Below are 24,911 nucleotides of genomic sequence, written 5' to 3'. Positions count from 1 at the left end.
ACCTGCAGTCTCTCTCCTTCACACACCGCAGGTGAAGCAGCCTGTCACTGAAGGAGATGCCCGGCGCTGTCAGAGTGTCCTGCATGGGGTGGGACATGATATCCATCAGGGATAATAGCATAACCATCATCCTCATTTCTCCCACCACCTCCACTGGGCTGAAGGGGCATCCCAGGACAGAGCTGGATTTCTTTACCAGTCTGTAACATCACACCTCCTGTCACCACTCCATAGACTGAGTCTCCATTGAATCTGGATTTTCCTGTGGCTGGAGACTCCTTGCTCAGTGTGAATGCATTTACTCTATGATATTTAATAACTGTTATTCATAAAAAGTGTTTCTTAAATTTGAGCCTCATTATACAGTGACATGTCTTAAAATGCCTTATTTTAAAGGACAAAGGCTGCAGGGAAACAGTGGATTTTCTTAGTGCAGTGCTTATTGTTATTGTATTATTACACATTATTAGACTTTTAATGCATCCTGTCTAGACTGCTGTAGCTCTCTTTTCACCTGTGAGACATCTCTGGATTGTTTTGTAAGTGGATCCTGTGGGCACTTTTATTTTATTCGCTGCTCTTATTTTAGTCTGTTTTTGTGTCCTGCTTTTTGTCTTTTATTGTGCAGAAGTCTCGCTGGCGTGTATTCAGTCAGCATCAAGCAAATAATCGATCTAAAGACAAACATTGCCAGAATCAGTCCATACTCCTTAGAAATAACTAAACAATTTTCACCCCAACATTTACTTAATCACCATGTAGCCTTGCAGATAAAGTCGGAAAATAGGAAAAGAAAGCATTCCTCGTTTTTTTTGCTTGTGGAGTTCTGTAGTTTTACCCATCCAGAAGTCTAAAACCAACAGTTTGAGAAGGAAACATTAGTTTTTGGTTAAATTACTTGTCACAGCGATGAAAAGGTTGATAGCCAGCGATTCACATAGAAGAATCTTCATACCTTATTTCACCTGCTGATGACGCCAGACACATGACGACCAAGAAACAAACACGAGAGGCTGAGCAAAACGGACAACTGTATTTATTATTGTTTCACATTATTTACATCTGTTGGATTACAAAATGTGGAATGTAGCCAGAATCAGCGTGAACGTTTCTCTTTCTCACGTGCTGAAAACGCAGCAGGGCGCGTTTCTTTTATCTCTTTTCTTTGCACACAGACTCGTCCTGTGTGTTTGGCTTTTAATTACAGTGCAGGTGCCTTCAATGTGCTTTGTGAGTTTTGTGCTCAATTTAGGCAGTGTTTTGCTTTCTGAATCACTGTAAATAACACACACACGCACGCACACGCACGCACGCACACACACACACACAAAACTACGACTGAGGAGTGTAAAACAGAATCACCAGCAATATGCCACAAAAACGCAGTGTTTGAAAGTGAGATTAAGATACTTCCCAGATGGATTCACAGAACAACACCAAAGGTCTGTACTGCTGCCGCCTTTATCTTCAGACGAAGCAGCGTCTGCGAGACTTCATAGACTTTTAGAAAAGATTCACCACCACACCTGCTGCATCCACACCTCAGTCTAACATTTCAGAAGAACAAAGGCATGGAAACTTTTTGTGTGTGTTTGTGTGAATTCAAAGTGCAATATCTAAAAAACAATCTTCAACATATTTCGACAAAAAATAACTGTCACGGCGAGAGGCAGGAGGTGTCCGTTCCTTCCATCTATATAACACAATGAAAACATGAACAAATAAACATCCCAGTGCAAAAAAGAACAAAAAAAAAAAAAAAGAACGACTGGAGCATGAACACACATGATATCACTGTAGAGGTGGGCACCAGTATGGATGTTACACATCAGTATCAGTTCAACACATCAGCAGAAACACTGATTAATCTGCTACAGTTTAAGCTGCTTCTTCTATGAATAATTTATGTCCTGCTCATGAGGTGTGAATCCACCTTTTCAATCTTTTTTTTTTTTTAATCCAGTGTGACTTCAATTTATAATCCGAGGCCAAATCTTTCTAAAAAAAGTTTTTAATTTCCTTGACAGCAGTTTTAATCAACCCTGTCGATTATTAATTCTCTACCGTTTCTAGATAGCTCCAGACATTTTAGTTAACCCTTGTTCTACCTGTTCTTTTTTCTAAACCCTAAGACGTCACTGTGTTGTTAGCAGTGTAAACTGTCTGTGACGTGTCAAAACTTAAGACCTTCAACAGTAGCATCCATTTTCCAATAACCTCAGTCAATACTGATATTATATCAGTGGCCACCGTGACGTACGACACTCATACATGCTCAGAGGGGGTCAGTGCCTCCGGCTGTCATCCTTCAACACTCACTTGCTCACATCGCTATGAAAAAAGCAACTGTGCCTCCTCTTCTTCAGTGGTGCCGTTAACCTCACACTCGAGGCAACACGAGAAGATGTGATGGAGCGGGTGAAGAGGGGGATGTTGAAAGAAGACTGGTGGAGTGATGTGTGGGTGGCTGGAGATAATCTCTCAGACACTACAAGGTGTCGTGTTGCCATCTCGGAGATGGTTGCTAGGCAACAGCATCCTTCATAGTCTATCTCCGGGTGGTAACTAGGTTACCCCAACTTACTATCATCGTGTTGGCATTTCGCTGTGTTTTAACAGCACAAACAGTGTCCCTCTTCCTGTTGGTCGCGAACTTAAACCAGCTGGTTTGGCCAGGCGCCGGCGTCCCACCCAGGCTGGCAGGGGCGGAGAGGTTACACCAGTTCATCCAGCAGAGTGCCTATGCTGTGGTGCTGCTCAGGGGGGCCGGCTATGTGTTTGTTGCACATGGGGCAGACGCAGCGCACCTCCAGCCACTTTACCAGGCACCTGTGAGGAAGACCGAGGACAGAGCAGACGTAAGAAGAAAGGCTAAACTTTTCATCAAATTCGTAACATGAGACCATGAATCCCATGGACAGTGTAAAGTACAACACTCTTAGTAAATCAGAGTGTTTTACGACCCCAATTGTGGTAATTTGGAAAACTCTAGTGCTTCCTTGTGTACTGTGGAGAGGTGTGGGCCCCTTTTTTGGCAGCGGCTGGGTGTGGTTCTCCAGGTGGCTTGTGAGCCGGCTCCAACACAGCTGGGACTCATCACAATCAAGCACAGCATAAAGACTGAGGACTGCAGAAGACTCGAGGCCAGATTGTTTCCACTGCTTAGTGGTAGAGTTGGCCACTTTACTAGTGCTACCTGCGCATATAAGTGTATATTTAGTTTTGTTTCTGAGTTTCCCCTCTGCCTCCAACACCACGTGCCCTCAACACAAGTACTCACACCACCTGAGCTCTGTGCGCTCCAGAGTGTTCCTGAACTGCACTCCTTTCATTATCCATTCAATAAATTCATATTATACCTCTGCTCCCTGTCTGCATGTCTGCTATTGAGTCCAAATCCTGCCGAAACGTAACACCAATAATAATAACACCAGTAAATAAAACAGAACGCAATCATATACAAACTGTGTTTACTGACAATGGTTCCTGCACCCATGTAGTCATATCCTTTACACAATCATGCATTCACAAAGTGATGAGCCTCGCTCCATCCCTGCTTGTGAACGACTGAGCCTTTTGAGGATGCCCCTGTGGTGGTGATGGGGTCATGATGGGGTCTAATCGCCAAAGACCCCTCATTACATCTTCAGCTCTGCCTGTCGTGCTCCTCATGTTCCAGACGACTGCGAGGAACCACACTTTTAGACGACATCAGGATGCAAACGTGCTTCGCCTGCAAGATCTTAGTTCAACCTGCCATCTCCCCAGTGCATGCTGGGATATGCTATTGCCTTGACCACAGAAAGAAGCAGGCAAAGTGAAAGACTGTCAGCGCTGTTCAACAAGAACTCCTGCTGTGTCGCTCTGCAGTCTGAATACTCAACCAGTACTTCTGTGTGATTCCTGACCGCCGAACTTCAAACACGACCACTTTGATTTTTAACGAGCCCAGGCGGGTGCTAAGTGGTTAACAGGAGCAGAGAAAGACCCTACTCTGCTCTCCTGTACTCACTTCCTGTGGAAAGCGTGTTGGCATGGCAACACTCCCAGCTCGTCTTTCACTCTGAAGTCCTCGAGACACACGGCGCACGTCTGCTGCGTGAGTGACAGACAGGACAGTGTGAGACAGACGATGACATTATCATGCCTGTATATAAGTGTGTCTGCTCACTGAAAAGTGTGTGTGTGCGTCACATTCTTACCCCATGAAGGCTCAACTTTTTGGGATCTCCTTTTAAAACCACCTGCAAGAGAAACAAAAAAGAAAAATGTTAATGATAGATTTATTGGATTTAGACGTTTAAGTGTGTTAAATATCACTCTGGGTTTTACCTCTCGGTATCCAAACCGCTCACTCTGGGCTTGGTGTCGTAGTTTGCTGTGGATGAACAGAGAAAAACATTCATAAATAACTTTATTTGTAATCTGAATAACCTTCAGTCAACCATACGCACGTTCTCCTTGTGTAAGTGGTGGAGGAAGTATTCGGAAAATATTTGCTATAAATGATCAAGTGTTATTTACCATTAGCATCACCTTGACCAACTACAATAGGAAAATGCTACTTACACATGAAAGCATCATTAACAATAATTCAATGACATAATGTAGACTAACATAACACTCACAGGGACCATTTTTCTGAATGAGGAGTGCTTTACTTGCATATTTTAAGTACATTTTCAACTACAGCCTCTGGAGGTTTGGAAAATATAAACAGGGCTTATGGCACAGAGATGACACAGCAACATTATCATTAATTTGGAGTCATGTCTGTGGCGAATGTAAGTCCAGTATTCACTCTCCTTCTAGCTCTATGCTGGTCTCCACCTGCTCCTAAGGGAACCATCTGGCTCTTTAACCGCTGAATGCTCCCCTGTGTTCACCAGCTAGTCACAAACTGTGTCTGTCTGCCGCTTGATGCTGGACAGGCAGAATACGCTGAGTTTATCAGGGCTCTTTTTTTTTTTTTTACTAAACCAAGCTGCCTGCTGTGCTGACACTGATGAGAGCCGTGAGACTGAATGGAAACAGTGACGTTGTGCATTGTTGTGTTGCACAATGAGCTGAAAGACATTAAAACATGTGATGCTACTGAAGGAACCTGCAGAGACGGGTGATAATTCTCTGTGGGTTTGTCACAATATCACACGTAGCTGTTTGATCTATTGTTGACATAAAAAGAATGATTGTGCAGCTTTAAGTAGAAATGCAGAAATATTATCAGCAAATATGGAAAGTAGAACGAATCATCATGCAGAATTATGATTTGTATTATTATTTTTGATGCTTTAACATGTAAGCAGCATTTTATTGTTGTTGCTAGCCACGGCAGAGCTCATTTGAACTTTTGAGAAGTTGAATCTACACGTATCATATTTTTATGAACTGATCATAAACATCTAAAGTAACTATAGCTGGCAGGTAGATGTGATGGACTAAAAACAACAACGTTTTTAGTCCACATGTAAATGTACTTAGTTGCTTTCCACCACTTTCCACTTGTTTATTAAGAGATTTTATAAAAAAGTAACTGCGTATTCTTTGAGTTCAACAGCGGGTCACTCAGACTCAGATTTTTATGTTTGTGTGGTAAAACTATGGCACTGTGTAATTGCAGGGTAAGTTTTGCTAATTAACTGTCTTTCCAAACAGCTACAGTGGCCACACATCTACTGACAAACACTGTACACGCTCCTCTGCAAGCACGCACGCACACATTGTTCACAAGTAATCATGTAACTACACGCAAATGCTAACCACACACGCAAACACACACATACACAAACATGGCTAATGAGTACATTGCCTCTCAGAATCCCTGCAACGCCCCCAAAACCAACAATGGAAAGCAGATCTTTATCACTTGGCGAGCTGTGTCTGCTCAGACGGTTATTTTTGGCCTCCTGTTTTTACACACCTAAACATAGACTCAAATGTCTATCACTGTCTGCGATTTGAGCCTGAAACTAAATGCAGTGTGAGCAGCTGTGATGAAAGGTGAATGTTTATTTGTGATCTGATCCCCCTCAAAGAAAAAGAAATATCTCTGTGAGCCGCTGCTTAAAGTAAGGAAATGATAGTTATTCCTTGTTTTCGCCAGTCGGTTTATTGTTTATGCTGATTGCCGCTAACAATCTTCCACGTAGAACAATGCGAGGATACACGTTTTACATGTGTTGAGGTTTCCCATGCCTGGAGAATGATGTGAAGTGGGTGAAAGGGGGGCATGATGGAGATTTTGGCCATTCAGTTCAGCTATTGTGCCCGCTCTGTAAAAATAGAAAATCCTGATACAGCTACTATTGACTAGTTCTTACTGTATGAAGTAATGAAGAACTCGACAGGTGTGAAAGAAACGAAAAACTTTTAACAACCTCAATCAAAGCAATTCTTTTCCAAATGAGGTACTCAATAAGTCTTTGCAATATCATGTGTTTGCGTCCCTGCACAGTAAAGACCGTACAAGACGTTAGAGCACTAACAATTAGAAAACAATTAAACAAAAATTAGCAACAAATTAGCAACTTCCAGCATCTCCAGTGTGACGATTTGGTGCTTTTCCTTGTTTTGTGTGCATTTATTCTGAATATCTTCAGGATTTGTACTGTTAAAATATGCAGCTTAATAAATCACCTCAAGTTCTGGGAAAATCTGGTCTGTGTTTCACCATTTCCTGGAAAATCTTTGACAAAATCATTAATTAACTGAATCAAGAAAATAATGTGCAGTAATTGTTGCCTGCGTCTGATTCTTTCTGTCAGATGTTATTTCATCTCTCACAATTCCCCATTGTTTGGATTGTTTACATGGTCCAGGAGACTGGAAACCTTCAATTGTCTTCAAACTTCATCAGCTTAATCAAAGCCATGGCTGACCATCCCGCTCACTCCCAGTGTTTTGTTTAACTGTGTAATTTGTCCCTTCTTTGCTTTACTTTATCTGTTGTATTGTATGTACGCATGTATGTAAAAACAAAGATTAATCAACACAATTTTGGGAAAACAGTCAATATTTTTCTCCATTTCTCTCTGGTTTTGTGGCGGCCTTTCAGAGTACAGCTCGGAGGATTTTTGATTTCTAACTGTGTAAACAGAACAGAAGGGAATTTAAATGTGAAAACACACAGAGAGACAGAAGTTTTCATATCGCCATTACAAGTGACAAAACAAAACACCTGGATCATGCTTTGATTCTGCACTTTTGTCAGTTACCGTCCACTACTGTTAACATGACAGGAATAATTATAGCTTTTATTTAATAAATTAAATTTAATGACTATTAAATGTGTAATTCCACGTCCTTATTCTGCCTTCAAATAATGAAATAAGAATTGACTTTCGTGATGAAATAGCAGAATAGCACCTTTAGACATAAAGTTTTACTTTTTGTTCCAGGAGCTAATGTGACTGCCTATCATGTGCCATCTCTCGATTAATGTGTTTCCTGCTTTGACATTTACAATTTCTATTTCATGATCTCTTTCATTTAAATCAGCAGTGTGCCACCTGGAAATTAAATAAATCCAACGTTCAGTCCAATCCAATCCAATGTTTTTTAAATCAATCAATTACCAATAAATAAGGTAAGACGCTGTAATTATTGGAGTGGTGCACTCCAGACTCCATAGTTTTGCTGTCAGGCTGTCATAACAATGATCTGCAGTCATATTTCTTGTTTTTGGATGACTTGTGTTTCAAGGTGATCTTATTCAGGATTACAGCTCAATGCCTCTTTTCCCCACAGATGTAACAGGCTTAATAGATGTCTCTCTCCCGATAAGCTGCACAGTCTATTTGCTGTGTTCATGTGTTTGAAGATGACCTCCAGCATTCCCTTTCTATTGCTCAAGCATTTTGAAACTACTCTTTTTATTTTCTGTTTGCCTTCCAGTCGTCTGGAGGTAAGACAGCGTCTGTGCGACCATTTTCATACAACTCATGTCACTGCACATTTGACTGCGCACACAAACCAGTCATGTTTCCTGTCGGCTAAAGAACAACTGCGTTAAGCTTTAGAAATCGGCTTTTTCTCTTCTAGGATGTGGACCCTCAGGGATTTGACAGGTCCAGTCTCAAGAATCGCTGACAGGAAATGAAACGAGTCAGTGAATTTATTTGGTGAAAGCAGCTGTGGTATATCTCCGCTCTCAGTCGTGGTATTGTCCGGCTAAAAACACCTGCGCTGTGTGCTTCTCATAATATACTGGAGCTGCTCTGCTGCTCTTTAAATGAAATACTGACCCGCCACTGTAAGAGCAGATTGGGATATAATTAAAGATGTGATATTTTTGGTATGTGCTTTTGGCACCCTCATGGTTTTGCACATTGCAGGTACTGCTGTGTACACCCCCAGTTTTCACCACTATTAGAACAGACTGAATATGAAGGACAGCGTGTGCTCAGCACTTCCCCAAATCTCAAGGCTTTTCAGAAAACATTCTATAATTGCTTTGTATGATTAAAGAAGGAAATCTCACCCAGAGGAATTAATACAGAGTGCGATTTTCAAGTTGTTTAAGTTAAAATCGAGCATCACAAACTCCCTGACACACAGGACTTAGCAAGAGCTTGTCTGAGAGGGATAATAGAAAACCTGCCCCCAACAGCGAATGGCATTCATCGCTCAGTATTCATCTGATGAATCACTCCGTCTATAAATGAATTCACAATCACACTCCTACCCAAGACTACCTTCAGCATGTTAATGGAGCCAAAAGGAAGTGACTCACTGGTTATGATTCATAGGCTGTAAGAGAAGCAGGAAGGATCCGAGCTTTTCTGAGAGTTGTTGGTCAACTCAGCGGCGAGCCCAGACCAAGCAAAACACTCATGATTACAGAAAGTGCCTGACCTCATTACTACAGCGGAAATTTACATCAATTTAAAATAAATACTGAGATGTCTTGTAGTTGTATTTCGTTGTCTCCGGGTAATAACTAGGATAAAATTTAAAAAATCCCAAAAATGTGAAAATGCTCTAAACTAGTGCTCGTTTTCTGTCTTTCGAAGTTTTTACCAAACGCAGGAATTTCATGTTTCTCAAAATAATTAATCTCCAAATTAATATACAACAAACATTTAGCACTTAGCGTTTGGCAAAATTCCTGCAGTGGCTCTGAAGCGTAACACGTGATTTTCATCATCACATGAGGTTTGCTCTGTTCATGTTGACGCTGAAATTTCCAAATTTTTTTCTGAGCACTTTATGGATTTCTCTTGCGTGTTGGAAGTTCAAAGTTCATTCCTGACCTTGGAAACAGCAGTTGACAAATTGATCTCACAGCACTAAGTCCACTAAGAGACTTTTGATCATATGACGTGAGCTTCAGCAGCAGATTGGAGTTGGTGTTTTATTTTAAGTCAATATGAGTAAGAGGTCAATGAGTCTACAGTTCATTGGGTAAACTCCTGAATGCATCTTTGAATGAGACTTTTTAGCCAAATCCTCCACAACATTAGCCTTATCAGTTAAAATGGCAAAATTATTAGCAAACTCTTCCTAATTTACACATCAAGAAGTCCAATATTCCCTCTCTTTTATCTCTGTTTTTGGTCTCCACTAACTCCTGATGGAAATATCTAAAGAGTGCTTTTACTGACTAACTAAAAATTCTGTATTTGGCCTATAAATATCCAACAAATGTTGGTTTTTAATTGTAGAGTGAAATGATTGAAAGCTCCACAACATCTACTAAACAGACCTTGTGGTGAGATTTTATTGGTCCACTGGTGTTTTGAGGTGAAGAATGAACTCTGAAATTGATTAGGTTGTTGGGACCGTCGTCTATTTCACTTGGTGCTGCAGCTAGAATTCATTGTCTGATGATAGAAAAAGAATGAGCGACAACAGGAGGCAAATGCACCAAGTCGATGAAAAAGCAGCACATACCTACAGTACACCACTGCTACCACTGTTAGTGACGTGCATTGTGCACTGACAGCGCGTTGGCTCTGTTTTCAGCCAACAGACGCAAGTTATTTTAAGTTTGACATTTTTATAATGCAGGCGATCTGGACGGCTATTCAAAATCACATCCAGCACTGAAAATAGCACGCCATATTGCGAGATGTCAGGTAATTTGCCAAATGCTCAGTCATCCAAAGACAGCTCAGGATGAAAAACAAAATGCAGGTGCTAGCGTTTCCTCGTGAGGTTTTGTGCACCGCAGACGTTCATGTGTGATGTTTCTGTGTACTCCCACTGTGTGCTATTCAGGCCGTGGTTATTCTGAGCAGAGTTTCCCTGGAGTTTTCTTACTGCTGTCCTCACACATTGTGACGGGCTGCTTCCTGTTGCCTCATATCCCGTCCTTCAGACACAAACGTCCCCTCAGCTCATCAGGGAGTTCACAGTCAACAGCGGGAGAGGTCACCCTGTCCCTCTTTTTTTTTTCCCACCTCCTTCCCTCCCTGTTTCTCCCCTGTGCGCGCGCGCGCGCGCGCGCGCACACACACACACACACACACACACACACACACACACACACACACACACACAAACAGATGGCCATGTCTGTTGGTCCACCACTTTGGTCCAGACTGAAATATCTCAACAACTATTGCATGAATTGCAATGAAAATTTGTACAGACAGTCATGGTCCCCAGACGATGAATCCTAAATACTTTGGTGTTCCTCTGACTTTTCCTCTAGCACCATCATCAGGTCAAAATTTCATTTTGTCCAAACCGACCAGATACATGCAGAACTAATGACAGTCTCATGAGGCTCAGCTGTGCTTTGTGTTTCATGCTAGTAAGCAAATGTTAGCATCATAGCACACTACATTGAATGGTGAACATGCTAAACATTATACCTTCTGATCCCAGTGTTAGAAGTGTTAAGTACAGCTTCACAGGGCTGTTAGCAGGGATGAGGATGAACAACAGCTGCTAGCGGCTAACCAGAGAATGAATTGAGGTCTGACCTGCGCTCCCAATAAAGTATGCTGCCTTCTTGATATTTGTGGAGTGTTGTCATGTGGCTTTTAGTCATCCAAACCAAAACCAAAATGCATCAAGTTTACCAACTCATCCACTGACACCCTTAGCCTTATTTTTTTCTCACACATTTCTTGTTTTTAATCACATAGTTCTGTTTCTGTTGCCCCTCACCTGATGAAGTAACAGCAGAAGATGAGGCTCAGGATGAAGACAAAGATGCCTGTCCCAAAGATGACCATGTAGATGTTGAGCGGCAGGTCCTGGAAAGTGATGGGCGGCATGGTGCACGACTTGTTGGAGTAAACCAGTCCCAGACCACAGAAGCACCCTAAACAAAGGCAGAGGGAGGATTTGAAAACACATTTACAGGAATAGCATAGCTGGGAGAGGAGACGTATGCTACAGAAGGCAGAGAAACAAAGGCCTGACACTGCCACAAGGAAGAATATGCCTCAAAACACAACTGAATGCAACTGTACACATATTTCTTTATACTCTACTATTCATGGGCAGATGAGGGTCACACACACACATGCACAAACACAAAGAAAGAGGTGGAGAAAGGCAGCCACTGCACTTTTCTGTAATGGTAAATGAGTCCTTTTCAATGCTGTACTTAAACATGTAAAACACTATTAATGCAGTATCCAAGCAACGTGGTTGTATTTCTCAGCACAACAGATCAGCACGTCTTTGTCTGCTAGCAGGTCAGTGTGGTTTAAAGGCGTTAAAAAGGACAGACGAGAAAATTACAGCTATAGACGGACAGATTACATTTTCTCAGCCTTCTTTTGTGAAATTGAAATGACATATCTTTTAAGACTGATGAAATCACTAGCTTTAAGACGTAAAGCACTCCAAGAATCATAATGCAATTTGGTGAAAATGGCAGCAGAAAACCATAAATCCAAAGTTTAAAGATATCTTCTGTACATGTAGGTGATTCATCCATAACACACTACGTTAGAGGTGCAGAAACCTAATGTTTCCATGTCTTGAACGGCTTTTAGGGAGAACCTCGCAGGGTGCTCGAATGCGAACAGATGGTTTTCTCATTAAAGGTGCCCTCCTTCGTCTGATCCTTCTTGCTCTGATGCTTCACTCCAGTGTGTTTATTTTACCATGAAATAGATTATCACTGTGGCACCGCTGTCTGCAGTCAAGGTCAGGGGTAGAGCGGTGGGGGAGGGTGGCGAAAGAGAAACAAATGTGACATGACATTAGACAGGTGGCAGTATGCGGGCAGTTTACAGTATTTGACGGCGTGTGTTTAATGTGTTATTCATCGCACATACAGTAAATAAGCTGAGAGGAAGCATGAATTCACAGATTACTAGCATGAGAGCAAGGGGAGAAGCTAAGCAGAGGAACAGTTGTAGATTAGATAGACAGAGACAAAGAGATACAAAGAGCACACTTGTGTTGTGTGTTTGTATGAGTAATGAGAAGTCTGTATCTGCATGTGAGATGGGGCTTTGTGAGATCGGGGTCACACTAACCCAGTGACTGATAGTGAATCAGAACTATCACAGGACTCCGTCTGCTGATTATGAACCTCTCAACATCAGAACAGGAACAGGAGGCCGTGCGCAGGTTCCCATTTTCAACAAACACTATGGCCGCTGATTTCACTGATTACAAGCCAGAGATGAGGTGGTTGTCAGTGAAATCAGCTCGTGTATTGTTTAATCATTGTAGAGGGATCCCGATTCTTAGCCTTCAAAGCCACATAGCAGCAAATTACAGTAGCAGCACATTGTACTACATGAAAATGCAAAGTTAAGAGCTTCGCCAGAAACGAATTCAGCAGCCACACCTTAATGTGTAAAGCTTCTAGTGTTTCTGCTCCAGTTTCCTCCCACAGTCCAAAGACATGCAGGTCAGGTGGATTAGAAACTCTATTTTGCCTGTAGCTGTGAAGGTGTTGTCTGTCTATGATTACTCATCCTAAGATCAGATCTTCATGGACCATAGTGAACTACTGAACACATGTATTACAAAAACCTCTAATGCAAGGGCTGGAACTGCTTCTCTGCTGAGTTGTCTGTTGTCAGATGGTAGGCATGATGATGATGATGCTACTCACAGCTGGTTTTCCAGGTGTGTGTCAGTCAGTCTTGAGGAAAACCAATGGTCAGTTTTGAAAAGAGACTCTCACGGGAGTAGGTTGTCCCAAGCAGAGATGTAAACTTCAGTGCATGTCTTCTCAGAATGGGAAAATCCTCAGGATGCATGCACAGATTATGCAGAGGGAGGCCCTTGTACTGAGCTTTGAGCTCGTTGTTGCTTTGCAACTGAACAATTTCATGCTGTAGTTTGTCAGGCACATCAGCTGGTTCCACATTATAAGACGTTGCAAATATGTTCAGTTCCTTCTGTTTACTTTTCATGTCCTGAAACCTGTCACCAAGCGCCTGAAGGAGTTTTCACATTCACCAGCATATTCAGATGTCATAGCAGGCTTTTGTTGTTTCAGAGTAGGAAAATGCAGTGTTTCCTCTATCCAGCTGCCACAGCTTTAATTTCACTTAAAATGATTCCACATTTGAAAGCAGCAGGCTGAGAAGCTTGAGGTTCAGCTCTGAGAGATGATTGGTAAAGACCACCATGAAGGCCACATTAGAGACAAACTGACACTTTGAAACAGTTTCACTTTGTCTGGTGCTGGCAGCTCCACAGCAGCAACAAGGCTCTCCTTCACAAGTTCTCCTTCTGAAAGAGGTTTCAGCTTCTTAGCTAACAGTTCGCTCACAACAAAACTTCTCCACATAACACATAACACTGTCTAGTTCTCTTGGAAAGCGTGACTTTCTGCATCTACTTTTCTTTTCTTGACAGTTGCCATGATGTTTTGATGTGATATCAACCACTACCTGCATGTTGAGTTCAGGGTCTACCCAGAAGGACATGTTAGTGTACTGTCTTATTTTCCTTTATTGCAGAAAAAGTAATTGCTTTCCAGAACATTTTCTTTGTATTTCTGAGTTGGCTCTTTTGTATTCATGAACTGCTTCGCGGGCTGGATTAACCAGACTTTTCCCACCCCTGCCTTAAATGAAATGGCAAAATGTTCACTGTGCAACTTGCCTCTTTCCCAATGCATGCTGGGATAGGCTACAGCCATTGAACAGGAGAAGAATTTTAGAAAATAAATGAATGGATAGACAGACAGACATACAGACAGACAGACAGAGAAACTAAAGGATGGCTCAATGGATGGAGGGATGGTTGATGGACAGATTAATTGGTGGATGAGTGCATGATAGGTGGATGTATTGATGGATGCATTGAAGAGGGGACAGACAGAGGGATGAATGGGCAGATGGAGGGATGAAGGGACGGATGTTTAGACAGACAGATGGATGGGACGAGTGGAGGGGTGGACGGACTGATGGACTGACAGCTCCCTATGGCAATGAATTTTAGAAACTGTATGAGTGGATGGATGGATGAACGAACTGATAAACGGGTGGACAGACAAACAGATTGGTGAAATCACGGATGGAGGAATAATGGATGGATGAACAGACCAATTAGTTGGATGGATGATGGATAGGTAGATGGACAAACGGATGTATGGCTGGACAGACAGACGCATGGGCGGATGTATGGACTGATGAACAAACCGACAGACAGATGGAGGGATGAATGGACAGACGGATGGAGGGATGAATGGAGACCTTTACCATTTTCATATCCCTTTGATGGGGATTGTTTTCTTGGGGCACAGTTTTTTCATCGATCCTGGTATTTCTAGTCACTCCTGCAGCCAAAGTGACACGTTGACATTTCTATTTGACATTTCTGCCGCCTCACAGTGGAAATTGCAGTATGAGAAGATCAATACTTCCCACCTCTGAGTTCCACTCTCTCTGAATGAGCAGCGATGCTCCATTTATGGAGGCTCATCGATGGGCACACATCCAAGATCAACCACTAAATGACTTCTCTCAGCGAGAGGCGATCGTTACCAGAGTCCTCGATGCTCGCCTGATCCTTAATCAACACTGTCACCATGAGTGTGTAAATTAAACACAAACTGATCAAAGGACGTGCAGAGCTGCAGCCAAGACTTTACCAATATGATTTTTTTTAATTAGCAGCCAAACTCAGAGAAAAATATCGGAGTATGTAAAGAAAAAAAATCATGTTTAATGTATGCTATTGACTAGGTGAGCTTATAAAATATAATATGTTGTTGGAGATTAAACCAGTGATTCCCAATGTTTGTGGCTGTTACAATGAATCAGAGTCTAGTTGGGCGCTCTGTCACATTTCAGACATCTATAAAGCGCTAACAGTCGCACAAAAAGAGTGATTTCCCATTTAAACGTCTCAGATGGTTTCATTTTTATTAAATATTTGAGCCCCAAAGAGGTGTTTTTTTAAATGCACACATCCAAGAAAGTTTCTGTAACAGGACTTCTTCACTGCTGTCCCATTAATCATCTCATGATTCCTCTGATTAATCTTTAATGTCTGTGTCGTGGGTGCTAACCCTTTGAAGGGCCATCAGCCATGACATAAATAAACATTTTAGAAGTCACTCTGGTACCTTCTGTTATGCTGTTTCAAAACATATTTTTGGCATTTCTGTACATCAATTTCATGCAATTTACTGGCTGACATATGTGCTGATTCGATATATTTGCAATGAGCTAATATTGGAAACCAATGTACTAAACTACCTAACTGTGGTAAAGGTTCACCTCAGACAGCTACACCAGAACATGCAAAAGTAATAAAAATCTAATAATGCCACATAATAATACATCAGTCACATTTTTCTGCACAATAAATATAATTACTTTTGATACTCAAAGTAGTTTCCTGATAATTCGCTACTTTCACATTTGAATTAGGGAATTTTTTTTACTTCCCCACACCGTGGAGGAAGCTGAAATTGTGTCAGAAAATCCCTACTCTTACCTAGATCCTCTATATCCCCAGAATATGACCAAGGACATCACGTCAGTGTCCACCATGGTGGCTGGACACAAGTGAAGATGTGAAAATACAAACAAACAGGCCCTTTTTTCTCCATCATCTTCAAACAATCTGCTTCACAAAGATCGTCAGCAGACAAAGAGACACACACACAGACAGCGAGGGGGGTGGTGGTGTATGTTTCTGTTCCTGTATTCATGTCACTGCACAGCTGATGGCACAAATCACCTGTGAAGCTGCTGCAGACACACAATCCAAATCTGGGTCATTTGTATCTGAGTCTTTGTGTTTGTCATGTCACGACTGTCTGTATGGATGGGTGCTCTCGTCTTCCTCCTCCACCTTTGTATGCATGGAGAGCAGACAGCTATATGTGCTATTTTGCTTTGGGTGGAGCCCCCCATGACCACTGACCTATATATTGGCACACTCAGGAGGCGCCCCGTTGTCATGGCACCAGGAGTAGCCGATGCAGAAAAAAGGACGATGGCTAGCTAGCTAAAGTTCACATTTTGACGAGTGAGACTCTGACTCAATCGTACTGAGTTTCATCTGTCAGGCAGATTCTCGCGCGGTTGTTCAGAACGACAGGAAAGTCCCCCCGTGATTTGATATAGCTGTAAAATACCTCGACTATGGCAGCTTCCCTGACAGCTCCTACGAGATGCCTGGTGGGGTTTTGTCCTATATACGCCATGTTCACACAAAGCTGTTTCTGCTGCTGCTGCTGCTGCTGCTGCTTGCACTAAAGACAGAACTTCCCATCAAATATTCAGCAGTTCACATGAGGGGGAACACTCAAGACTGCCTGCATGACTGCTGCTGGTTTTCAAGAAGAAAGCAGGTTAGGCCCAAAACTCCCCATCATGCATGAAAGTGCGACATGTGTCACGCATAAACACAGGAGCAAACAGGCATGATCACAGATCCGCTGACACACAAGAGAGGACGCTGAGCTGTGGCTGCCTGATACTGCTTCATTTTTCCAGCAGAATGTCACTCTTTGATACTGCGTGTGTGTGTGTGTGTGTTGTACTATTTCCCCTATGAATAGCAGGGGAGTTGAGCAGCACAAAGGGAGTAATTGTTCTTGTCTGAACACCACCAACAGTCCGCCGAGAAGGCTGCTGCACTCAAACAGGCGAAGTCAGAGGAAAAAGACCACTAATCCATCATCGTCATCATCGGGACTCGACAATGAAGCACCAACACAACATGTCACTGCAATGAAGGGATTCATTTTGTTTAAGCACGTCAGAAGGACGCAAACACCAGTTTCAAACAAGGCAGAGAAGTTTTGGAAGATAATTGGTCGAGGCAAAGAAGTGTGTAAGTGAGAGACTGCAAACAGAGTCAGTCAGTGTAAACAGGATCACTCAGAGAGGCAAAATGTGACATCGAGGGCACAATGACTGGCCCTGTGTGGCTCTCAGCTGGAGTTAATTTAAATGGAAATAAAGGATGATGTTGAAGAAGCAAATTGATTAAACATAGATAATGACTGATTTAACATGTTCTTCTCTGGAAAAAATCGGCCAGAAACAGAATATTGTTAGAATATTAAAGGGCTACCTTAAATGCAATTTATATGTGTGTATTCAGCATCTACAAGCAGTATACTAAACATTCAAGTGGTTTATAACACACCATCTATGGAGCTAAGTGTTATTCTCACTACTGATTAATCTTTTAGTCTGTGAAATGTTGAGAAATTGTGAAAAATGCCTGTTGTAATTCCCCACAGGTCAGCGTGATGAATCAAAAACACTTGTTTTAATCGACCGACTGTCCAAAATCCTAAAATATTCACTTTCTATCAAATATGACAAAGAACAGATTAAAATCCTCACATCTGATGAACTGGAATCAGGATATACGCAGCATTTTTTTGCTTGATATATGTGACTGAAAAGATTCATCGGGTATTAATAGAGTTCCTTATCTGTCGATCATTCATGGATTAATCCTTGCGGCTCTTATAATGCAGATATAATGTAAAAATCAGCAGATATGAAGACATTTTCAAGCGTTTATCACAGGACAGCATTTGCCAACAATCAGAATTTCTCCTATGATGACATATTTCTTAGTATTACACTTCTGTTTTCTTCTATTGTCGTGCAACATCCTGTCTGTTTCCACTTACAGCTGCCCACAGGAGGAGCTACAGTTGTTGACAAATACATTAATAAACACTTGCAAACATACTTGATATAACGAGATTATAGCGTGTTATAAACCATAAAGCAGTAAATGATGTAGTGGGACTCTTCAAAGTCACTGTTAAGCACAACACGTGTTCATAGAAGTATTCTGTTTTTCTTGAAGGTGCCACAAAATGTTCTCTCATAAAGGAAATGTCTAAATTTAGAAAAGACTGGAGCGCTTCACACTACAATCATGTTCTGCAACACTGCTGCCATGAGAGCCACAGAAACAACAGGCTGTGCTGCACATTTTATCTCAGAGGCCTGACAAATAGAAAATGACTGCTCACCGTTACACCACTGAAACGGGTGCATCAATGCACCAGAGGGAGTCCTTGCCGGCGGGATCCGATTCGTGTTTACCAACAAGCGGCGGCCGCCCGAGCTGATGGATGACCGCAATAAAGCGCACAAGCGGAGGAAAGACTGTCTGCCAGCAGCGTGGAAGCAGGGCGACACAATAACACCTGAATGAAAAAAATAATAATAATAAAGACGAGTAAAAGGGTGGATGAGAAGCGTTTGTCGGAAGTTGGAGCGACGTTATGTCACATTATTGGCGCGCTGGCGGATCCCTGCAGATTGCAAAAAGCAGAAATGGTGATGTGGACTCCCCCCCTCTCCTCCGCACTGTGGCTAGATCGACTCTGTTATTATTAATAGGCGGCATAACACTGACCCAGCAGCAGCATCTGCTTCAGACACGGGGAAACTCGAGCACTGGCTCGATTTTCCTCCTCCCGCCCCCACAGACGCGACTGACGTGCGGCGAAGCCAATGGTCGGCTCGTGTGTTGTGACGGCCTGGCTCTTTTCTGCCATCATCTACTTATGCGTGTGTGTTTTACAGGCTAATTAATTAAGGGACAAAATCAGTGACACGATTTTAAAACCACCGAGGTCATGAGTTTAACTCCTCTCTCTCTACAGGCCCTCTGTGGTAAACTCCCCCCTGGAGCGAATTTAGCCCCTGGGGCCCCTGCTGACCCCCACACTTCTCTGTGCATTGTGTGTATGTCAAACTACAGCTGAAACAATTAGTCAATTAATTAATGAGTCAGTAAACAGAAAAGTAATCAGCAACTATTCTGATGATCACTTTATTATTTAAAGTTGTCCTCCAGGCACGTTTTGTAATATGTAAAACACTCTGCTATGACTGATGTTTTGTTCAACATGATTTTTCCATATAAAAAGTAAAAAAAAAAAAAAAAAAATCATTTCTGAAAAAGAGGCTGGAATCATATCTACTGTTTGAGCCTCTCTAGTAACAAACTGCACAGATACAAGAAATTATAGTCAAGGTCAGACATTTTGGGAGACATAAAGATTCTTTATCAAAGTTTGTCTTATGTGATAATAAATTGAATATTCTAAATTCTCTCACTGTGTTATTTCAATTAAATAAGGTGATAATTGGTAAATGGTAAATCTACTCCTTTAACCCTGGTCTGACATTGCTAAGGCGTGGAGTTTAGATAACTGATACCGCTGGCTAACGTTACAGCTCAGCCGAGGAGGATGTCATTAACGTTTACATCCCACGCTGTAACAAGCATGAGCTTCTTATCCGTGATGAACGCCGCCCTCTGTGCAGTGATAAGGTCGGTGGGTGTAGTTCAGTACAAAGAAAACAGTTTGTGCTTACGACAATGTCTGTGGATTATCTTGAGTAAACGGGTCATGATTTCTGGAAAGACACCTTGTTGTTGAGGATTTCAAATGCACTTCTTTGGTGCTCTGAGCAAAACAATCAGGTGTCAGCTAGCTCCAGTATATTCAAGAGAACATACAGCCGACAGCTGCAGAGCTCGGCAACTCACACAAAACAATCTAGATGGGTAAGTAGCACAACAGATAAGAGGGAAAAATGTATTGGATTTTGGGGTGAAATGTCCCTTTAATCCCTTTTCATTTCAGCTCATACTGTGCTTTAAACCGATAATGAAAGGAAATAATGACTCCTTTATTACTTCAGGTTGAAGGTTCATTCCTGACCTTGAAAATACTGAACGGACATTGTGGTGAGATTGTTTGGTCAACTGCTGCTTCCAAGGTCAACACTAACATTTCAGTCTCAAGTGTTTCCATGGAGGAGAAATCCATATAAAGCACAAAAAATGGGAATCTGAACATCTACAGCTCCATGACAGCTGCATCTGATGATGAACATCATGTGGTTTGACTGAAAGCTCCAGAAAAAGATACTAAATGGACCCGGTGGTTATTTTGCTCACATTCTTTATCGCTTTATTAATCTATGTGTTTGTTCTTTAATTGCAGAATGTAAACTCCTTTCAGGTTATTAAAACTCAGAGAAAATACAGTGACCCTTACGAAAATCAATGGGAGGTACGACCATGAAAAAAACACATCCACACACTGCTTTTCCCTCAAAGGCACAAAAAAAATCTGAGCTCATTTATGCAAACAGGCACTTTTTAATGGCAACAACAGCATACAAAAGTACGGGCAAAACAACAAGCGCTGGCGCAGAAACCTCTCCTCAGTGTGATGGAGATGATCGAGTGGTTGAAATCAGCCGTTTCGTTTCAAGGCCGAGCTGTGAGACACTCAGAAGAAGTAGACCTGTTCATATGGTGTGAAGTTTGCAGCATAGACGGGCGTGTAGTTATACATCAGTGACGAAGCCTCTTCCTCAGGATTGTCAAACTGATGTAAACTTCTCCTTCCTAAACAAAGCAGAAGTGAGATGCATGTGATTACAAGAGGATGGAATACAACGGAAGACATGAATCATTTCCTCGTGGAAACTGGGTCAAACAGTCTTCGATGCAATATCTGTGAGGTATTTTGAGCATAATTGGAAAGAATTATAACATGATTTCCCCAACAACATCTATTTAATTATCTGTCTTTCTAATTCCAATATATTATTCATGTCAATCTCCTCTTTTAGTCTATCATGGCTGAATTAATGAATTTATATTGCAATATCAGTATTTATGTCTTTTTCTGTTTAGTCCAGTGAAATAAATACCTGGTGAATCGAGTTACTGCATCATATTAATACAACACTGGCGTAAAAATAATATTTTTCCATAAAGAGCCCTGTTAATTGATTTGCAACATTGCCGATAATAGTCATAGAAAAAATGGCAGACAAAACATCTCACCATATGTATCATGTTATCTAAGCTTTCAGCTCTGTGTCAAACAGCTCCAGGGTTGATTAATACGGATGAAATCTTCATCTGTGTAACTTCTCAATGTTTTCAATAAATGTAAATTGTGATATAGTAATTCTCAATTCAATTAAGAAACTTTCTAAGTAAAATAAGCAGGTGTGCATGGACATGTGTGGCTAATCCAGTGTATTAAACACCTAAAAACAAGGCTAATACCTAGTGATACTATCAGTGATTATTAGTGTTGATAATGTGCGTCTTACCTTCTTCAACAAAAAACTCAGCCAGCAGAGAAGATAACTGAACAGCGTGAGGGGAGTGAGGGAAGTTCATCTTTGTGTCCCACTGAAAACGATTCACCTCTGGGTGCCACTGGACTCCATAGAAGGGATATCTCTTACCTGGTAATGTATGTATATATATATATATATATATTTATACAGCATATATAGCTGTTATGACAACTCCATTACAGAGCAATGATTAAATTGGTCCACTGAATGTGAAAATAATCTTGTAACCTTCGATGGTTGAGACAAAGTTGGCTCCGTTCTCAGCGATGTTTGTGGACAGGATGGAGAAGAAACTCTGCAGCCTCTGATTTTCCTGGAAAGTCTGCAAGAACATTTGTCTTATTACTCCTGGTGGTTATCATTCCTTCCCTTTCAGTATTATTATTTTAATGCTCCATATTGTATAGAATATTTTATGTTTTTAACAATAAAAAGCATGTGTTTTGTGCTTTCTTTCGATGCTGTGACTCTTTGTTTTCACTGTGTGGCATCAGTGAAGTTAATCTTATCTATGTACCTTAAGTACATGAACAAAAACACTCATCTTTCTGCACACTGTGTACAGTCTTCCTTTACTGGAGTACTAAGTGGCCCCGGGTTTGCTGTGCAATTTGTGGAGAAAAAACTTAACTGCTCACTCATTAAACTTAACTGCTTAATGAGTGCCTGCAGATTGTTCATATACATATAGAAATGTATGTCTGTACTGTATGTCTCATTAAGCTCCTGCTGAGTCAAAAGTTTCAGCCTGTGCAACAGGAAACTTGGGAAACTTGAACAAGACAAAACCCAGAGGGGAAGTGAAACATACTGTACAGTGTCGTGGTCACCAGAGGGATTTACTGTACCTGCACGGTAAGTCCATAGTGGTGAAAGTTGCCTGTCAGAGGTTCGTGGGTCAAAGCCATCATAAGCTCTTTAGGGAATCCCTCAAACATCCTACTGGAGCTGGCCTCTGCAGGGAGACAGGCAGAGGGTTAAATAAACGTTACAATCTAACTTAAAAGACACAAGGTTTCATCAAGCAAGGACATCACTAGAAGGAGGAAGTCCAGAAATAATTTGGTGACAGTAGCAGAGGTTTTTCATGTTGGGCCAAAAGCGCCCTCTGATTTGTAACTTGCTTCTACTGACACCAATTGGTACAATTCAGTACATGCAGGTTACCAGAAATTGTTGCCAAACAATGAAAGAATCCACCTCATTCTTATTTACAACATATCCCCTTAATTCAAAATGTAAATCGAGGCTGAGGCTGCACATAAAGACATTAATGCACTCCGTTATAACCTGTGGTGAGGTTGAGGGGCAACGAGACGTTAACAGCCGTGGTGTTTGTGAGCAGACTTTCACCGGCCACCAGAACAGTCAGCAGCTGCATGCCCATGCATGTGCCCCAGATGGGGAAGAAGTCCCCGGCATTATTGGCCTGGAACACACACACACACACACACACAGTCAGACTTTTTATTTTGTTGTGTCAGAAACAATAAAACAGCACTGTGGCAACTCCTTAGGACAAAATCAGTAAATATAACAATTTCATACCAAATATATTAGTCCCCAGTGCAGTGTTTTATGGATTTATTGTATGTTATACCAGAAAAATCTAAGAATAGAAAAGTAATAGCAGCAAAAATTTTATGTAGTGGAGTAAAAAGTTGAATTATTCTCTCACAAATTGAAGATACTCAAGTTGGTTGTAAGAACAGATCCGCAAAATCCATGATACTTGAGTAAATTCCCTCTGGTTTCCATCCATTTAAAAGATTTTAAAGACAGATAGTAAACAGAAAGAGGATATACAAATGATAGTAGAAAGAAGATACATAATAGTGAGACACACAGGGACAGACAGTTCCAGCCCTTTGGGGAGAAACGGTGAACATAATAATACGCTGTACAAACCTTCAGAGCGAGTGTGTAAAAGATCTTCGCCACCCTGGCAAAGTCCGACCTCACCAAATCCACGGCTCCCCCGATTAGAAGCAAGCTAAGCAGACACCACACAGTTAAGAGCAGTGACAGACTGAGAACAGTAAAAAGCAATTTATGAATTCATTGAATACATAAATCTGAAACATAGTTAACATGATACAACTCACCCATTTATCTGCCTGAAGATGTTTTCATATTCAGCTGTAGTAAGAGTCAATCTGTCAAACAAACAATGTTTTCTCGCTGTGTTATTTTACACAGAAGTACAGGACAGAAAAATCGTCTTCTCCTTTTTGCACGAGCAGCAAATATCAACAGCGACGTGGTGAGTAAAGAGCAAATTAAATCACAGCTTAACAACATGCAAATAATGTCAATTACAGATCCGAGCAGGCCGCATGTAAAAGCTTTAAATAACTGTGAAATAAAACTGCCTAAAGAAGCCCTATATGCATATCTACTCTGCAGCTTAATAAAGTGGATTGATACTGCTGTGAACAGGGAGAATTTCCTCCATTACAAGCTTGCCTGCTAGCTGAAATTGACAGATCATATATAAAAAAGCTCCAGTTAAACGTGTCACATGGCCTATGTTTAACTGTTAAAAACAACCCACCTGATAGGCATCACCCTGCTGCCCCCAGACTCAATGTATTTCACGTAGGAGGCAGGTATGTAGGTCCTCCCAAATGGTTTCATGACTTCATCTGTAACTATCTGAGTCAAAATACCTGCGAGACAAAAACACAGCGGCTGTGAACACACAGAGCAGCTACAAAGAAACTGCTGCTTGCTCTGTATTTTAAATGTCTGTCTCTCCTAAACTCGTTTTAGTAGTTGTACATGTCACTTACCGATCACAGGTCTGTTGTTTACAGCCTCCTGGTTGAGTTTAGTTGGCATAGCTTTGCTACAGTAGAAGCAGCCAGCAAAAACCAAACACGCATATGCTGAAAATCCTGTTTTGGGCATGTTTTCACCTCAATTATTTAGTAGCAGCAACCTAGCAAAGGCTTAATTTAGCATTTAAAAGGTACGAGGATGTCGGAGAGTATTGATTTACGAAAGAAACTGCAGCAGACTTTTATACATGTCGTGATAGAAGAGGATATAATCACTACAGGGAAGTGAGGAATGCCCAGGTTTACATGTGATGACTCTACTGCACATGCCTGTCAGACAAGTTGACTGCTGCTGAGGTAGACATAAATATTCTTCTGACAGCACGGACTTTTTGGTAAAATTCTTATCATTTTGTGTGGTGGGAAACAATGCAGCTTGGTCAGGGAAGGGTTTTGCAATAAAGTTCACAGAACATCTTAGGTCACACGGCACAAAGGATTCAGTGTGCGGTCAAACAAGTTTCAGGCTGAGAATGAACGTAGGATTCTTATTCGTAGGGTGTGAGAGGCTGGGAGATTACTGCAGAGGTGT

The 24,911-nt window shown here is 41.5% G+C and overlaps 2 protein-coding genes across 3 annotated transcripts; both read right to left on the bottom strand.

The window, feature by feature from the left end:
* Positions 1-1,012: 1,012 nt before the first annotated feature.
* Positions 1,013-18,806, bottom strand: rnf122 (ring finger protein 122). 2 transcript variants are annotated; one of them, XM_076731179.1, is made up of 6 exons: positions 18,389-18,806; positions 11,116-11,272; positions 4,333-4,378; positions 4,203-4,244; positions 4,013-4,095; positions 1,013-2,829 (listed from the first exon to the last, which is right to left on the bottom strand). In XM_076731179.1, exons 1-6 carry the CDS (start codon positions 18,411-18,413, stop codon positions 2,715-2,717), a joined length of 468 nt encoding a protein of 155 aa, XP_076587294.1. In that variant the 5' UTR covers positions 18,414-18,806; the 3' UTR covers positions 1,013-2,714. The 2 variants fall into 2 exon arrangements, with proteins under 2 accessions (XP_076587294.1, XP_076587295.1); XM_076731180.1 differs by having other exon boundaries at positions 4,013-4,092.
* A 1,710-nt stretch (positions 18,807-20,516) lies between these two features.
* On the bottom strand, positions 20,517-24,594 carry LOC143321066 (gamma-glutamyl hydrolase). The gene is made up of 9 exons (XM_076731185.1): positions 24,332-24,594; positions 24,094-24,208; positions 23,645-23,695; positions 23,448-23,532; positions 22,830-22,968; positions 22,388-22,494; positions 21,768-21,861; positions 21,510-21,647; positions 20,517-20,790 (listed from the first exon to the last, which is right to left on the bottom strand). Exons 1-9 carry the CDS (start codon positions 24,447-24,449, stop codon positions 20,672-20,674), a joined length of 966 nt encoding a protein of 321 aa, XP_076587300.1. The 5' UTR covers positions 24,450-24,594; the 3' UTR covers positions 20,517-20,671.
* Positions 24,595-24,911: the final 317 nt, after the last annotated feature.

This window comes from Chaetodon auriga, chromosome 5 (genome assembly GCF_051107435.1).
Source record: "Chaetodon auriga isolate fChaAug3 chromosome 5, fChaAug3.hap1, whole genome shotgun sequence".
In the NCBI taxonomy this organism is placed as follows: domain Eukaryota; kingdom Metazoa; phylum Chordata; class Actinopteri; order Chaetodontiformes; family Chaetodontidae; genus Chaetodon; species Chaetodon auriga.
The sequence above is the reverse complement of the archived record's forward strand: the minus strand, read 5'-3'. Positions and strand labels throughout refer to the sequence as shown.